Source organism: Quercus suber, unplaced genomic scaffold (genome assembly GCF_002906115.3).
Source record: "Quercus suber isolate HL8 unplaced genomic scaffold, Cork oak 2.0 scaffold_399, whole genome shotgun sequence".
NCBI classification, from domain to species: Eukaryota; Viridiplantae; Streptophyta; class Magnoliopsida; order Fagales; family Fagaceae; genus Quercus; species Quercus suber.
In genome coordinates, this window is record NW_027069850.1 from 82,736 (window position 1) to 86,190 (window position 3,455).

Consider the following 3,455-nt stretch of genomic DNA (forward strand, 5'->3'; position numbering starts at 1 on the left):
ATTCTTTCGCATAGTGGATTCAGGTTTACCTTGAGGATAGCTAGGTCAAATCCTCCCCAGGTTTTTACCGTGTGGTTTCCTGGGTCATCATATCTTGTGTTCATTTATTTTCCGCTGCTTTATATCTTGATATGATTATTTGATTGCTTTAACCTAGAATTGCATAATTTGACTAAGTAACAACTTGGCTAATTAATCTAGGCTAACCAATCTAGTTGTTTTAAGGGGTCTAAAACCGTTCAGGATAAAAGTGATATTAAGTAAGAGCGCATCTGAAATGTGAAAAAGATGGAGGTGACTGAGTTAAAGTGCCTAAGGATACAACCTCTGGGGGGAATAAATTCAGCTTCTCTTTTTCTTTTGTTTTCTGCAGTTTTCTGTGCCTACTTCTCCTGCTTCTCTTGCCATGTCTTTGCTGATTTCTTTTTCTGGGACATGAAGAATTCTCCACTTTCCAATTGTTCATCAATCTGAAAATAACATAGAACATTGCATTCCAATATATATTAGTAGTTTTCTCTTTGAGACAGCAAATTAAAGAAACAAAAGATGAGGAAGAAATCCTATTATGCAAGGAACCAGATAAAAAAAAAAAAAAAATCCCACTGAAAGTAAATTAGCAAATTCCTTATCATCTCCAACTAAAATTAGCAAGAGCATCTCCCTTTAAAAAACACAGTCCAAACAAAGCATAGCAGGGTAATGGAATTTGACGTTGAAACATGATTGATCATTCAAAATATTTACCATGGGAATCGGGGAAGTGGGAACCCACGTATGACAAGTATCATTACATAACAATAACAGTAATAACATGGATAGATAAGAAGAATACCCAAAATAAATAAATAAAATAGAGAAATTCCTACTAAAGTACTAAATAGGTATTTATTGCTTGAGAGTTGGGAATAGATATTCTAGATATCTAGGAAATAGGAATAGTTTATATATATATATGTTTATTATTAGCATAAATTAAAAATATAGTATAAAAATAACAAAAATATAAATGAAAATGAGAATAGAAATAAAATCAAAAGTAAAAACCATAACTTAATATATAATTGACATATATATTATAACCATTTTGTATATTTATTATTATACACAAAGTCTAATAGATAAACACACTTCCATATACAAATACAAAATAATACAAATTATTATTATTATTATTTTTTTATACAAGATAGAATTTCTACTCTAGTTTAATCTAAGTGTATATGTGTGTAAAACTCCCTTCTAGAGACTAGAACCTCGACCTTTGCCTTATACTTGTGGAGTGACCACTGCATCAAAGGTGCACGGTGGTCAAAATAATACAAATTATTAGATAAACTACTACCATTTATATTATTTAATAGCTTTTTATGATATAAATTGACATTCATTATTGCTATATATAATTATAAAATAAAGGTTAAATTAAATAAATAACAAGAAATTACATTAAATCATATATAACTATAAATCTTATATAAAATAATATATGAATACTATGAGATAAATTCTGCTAAGGGTAGGAACAGATAAATTATACAAGGCTGAAACAAACAATAGATGAATACTATATGATAATTTATACCAAGGACTGCTGCAATCCAAGCAAATGAACAGAAATTAAATTTATTTCCACGAATACTGATTACTATAGTAATTCCCATCCCATCTGTATTTTGATTTGAATATCAAACATGTCCTCATCCTCAATTCCTTAATAAATATACCTCAGCAATGGAAATGCATCTGCCCCATTCATATTAAATATAGAATTAAAACCAATAGTCATGAAATCATATTTAAAAATATAAATAATCAAACTGAGTGAGCAATATAATCAAAGCCAATAAAGCAGCAATCAAAACAAAAATAAAAAATAAGAACTGCCAAAATTTGACTCTTTATCAATGCCAATAAGCAGCCATCAATAATATTGTTAGAGGGTTTTAAACCCTGATATGTACCTAAATAAAAACAAAGCGACAAGTAGCCTAATTTCTATCAACATTTAATCAAAGAGAGTGCTTGTGACATTTAAGAGGCCAGGGGAACTGGGACCTGATGTGATTATAGCAGTACTTTAAAGCATTCAATTTCTTGCAGTAATCTAAAATATGTAGAGACTAGAAGCAGTTCTCTCACCTTGCTAGGTTGTTGTGGAGGAGGGAAAGGTGTATATGGTTTCTTCTCTTTAGTTTGGAGCTTCTTTTGTTGAACATTTTTCCTGAATATAAGTTATTGGAGTAATTTATAAGGAAAATGTTATAGGAAAAAACTATTTTACAAACTTTTTACAAATTATTCTTTTGGTGAGTGGTTATTGGTAAATAAAAAAAAATGATATTAGTAGTAGGCCCAGATGAAAATCAATAAGAATTTGCTCTACTAATAGTTTGTAAAAATGTTGTAAATAGTTTGTGGTTGTAGCATTACTCAATTTATAATATAGAAAATAAATTAGACAGAAGAAACTAAAAGAAAGTGATTATATCCATATACAACAAAAAGTGTAGAAAATGTCATACTTTTTGAATTTTGGAAGAAACCTATCCCAGTTTTCATTTGCAAGTGCTGGATCCTTCTCAAGCTCTTTCTTCATCATAAGAACCTAAACAAGAAAGAATATTTGGGGGGAGGAGATAAAGAGAGATTAAGAATGTTGGCAGATCTTCAGGTGAAAATAGCTAAGTTGATAGGTCTTCAAGAGAAAACAACAATTACAGTAGAAACAAAGGGCCGGGCTATTCACCTTGATATGGTATACCGGATGCATTTTATTTAGTATGCAGTCTTCCACAATCCGCCTAACTTGCTTTAAACCTTTAAATGAACCCATTACCCATAGCAGCAACTTTATTGCCCTATATGTTTCAAATATAAAAGAGAAAGCCTTCATTTCATTATTTTCCACCTAATGCTAAGTGGTGAGGGGAACCAAAGGAACCAAAAAATAGTGGCACATCAAAAACAACAAAGCCAAGTAACAAACTAATGATTACCTGAACGAGAATATAGCAGCCTGTCAGTATTTCCAGTGCCTGCACCTCAATAATATTAATGTTAAGCCAGTGAAAATGAATTAAAAGAACATTTAACCATATAACATGTCAAAGTGACCATGCCAACCAATTAGCTGAACATTATAGTTTTTCCTTCAGTTTTCTCTAATGTACTCACTGTACGTACCTTTAAAGTGGAAGAATTAGGACCCACAAGATGTTGTCTTCGTTTGACAAAGCGTTCCTGCATACCACTTCAAAATTAGACCAAGATCCAAGAATTGATTTAAATTTTACAACCCTATAACATTTCAGGTTATTTGCAATATATATATATATATATATATCAAGTACATTGGGGATGTACTATGGGAGGTTATTTGCAATAAGAGAAAGAAAAAAAGAAAAAGAAAAAACGGAACTAGAGAAAGAAAAGAAACCACAAAGGCCAACATG

General features: G+C 30.7%; 1 protein-coding gene across 1 annotated transcript; it reads right to left on the minus strand.

The window, feature by feature from the left end:
• Positions 1–346: 346 nt before the first annotated feature.
• On the minus strand, positions 347–2,836 carry LOC136062283 (KRR1 small subunit processome component homolog). Its single transcript, XM_065761148.1, has 4 exons — positions 2,750–2,836; positions 2,526–2,608; positions 2,143–2,224; positions 347–470 (listed from the first exon to the last, which is right to left on the minus strand). The coding sequence occupies exons 1-4, from the start codon at positions 2,834–2,836 to the stop codon at positions 384–386; spliced, it is 339 nt and encodes a 112-aa protein (XP_065617220.1). The 3' UTR covers positions 347–383.
• Between the last annotated feature and the right edge of the window lie 619 nt (positions 2,837–3,455).

Coding starts and splice junctions, on each gene's coding strand:
- LOC136062283 (XM_065761148.1), bottom strand. CDS start 2,836: ATGGGTTCATTTAAAGGTTTAAAGCAAGTTAGGCGGATTGTGGAAGAC. Junction 2,609..2,749: donor ATCCGGTATACCATATCAAG/GTGAATAGCCCG, acceptor TTTCTTGTTTAG/GTTCTTATGATGAAGAAAGA. Junction 471..2,142: donor CTCCACAACAACCTAGCAAG/GTGAGAGAACTG, acceptor TGTTATTTTCAG/ATTGATGAACAATTGGAAAG.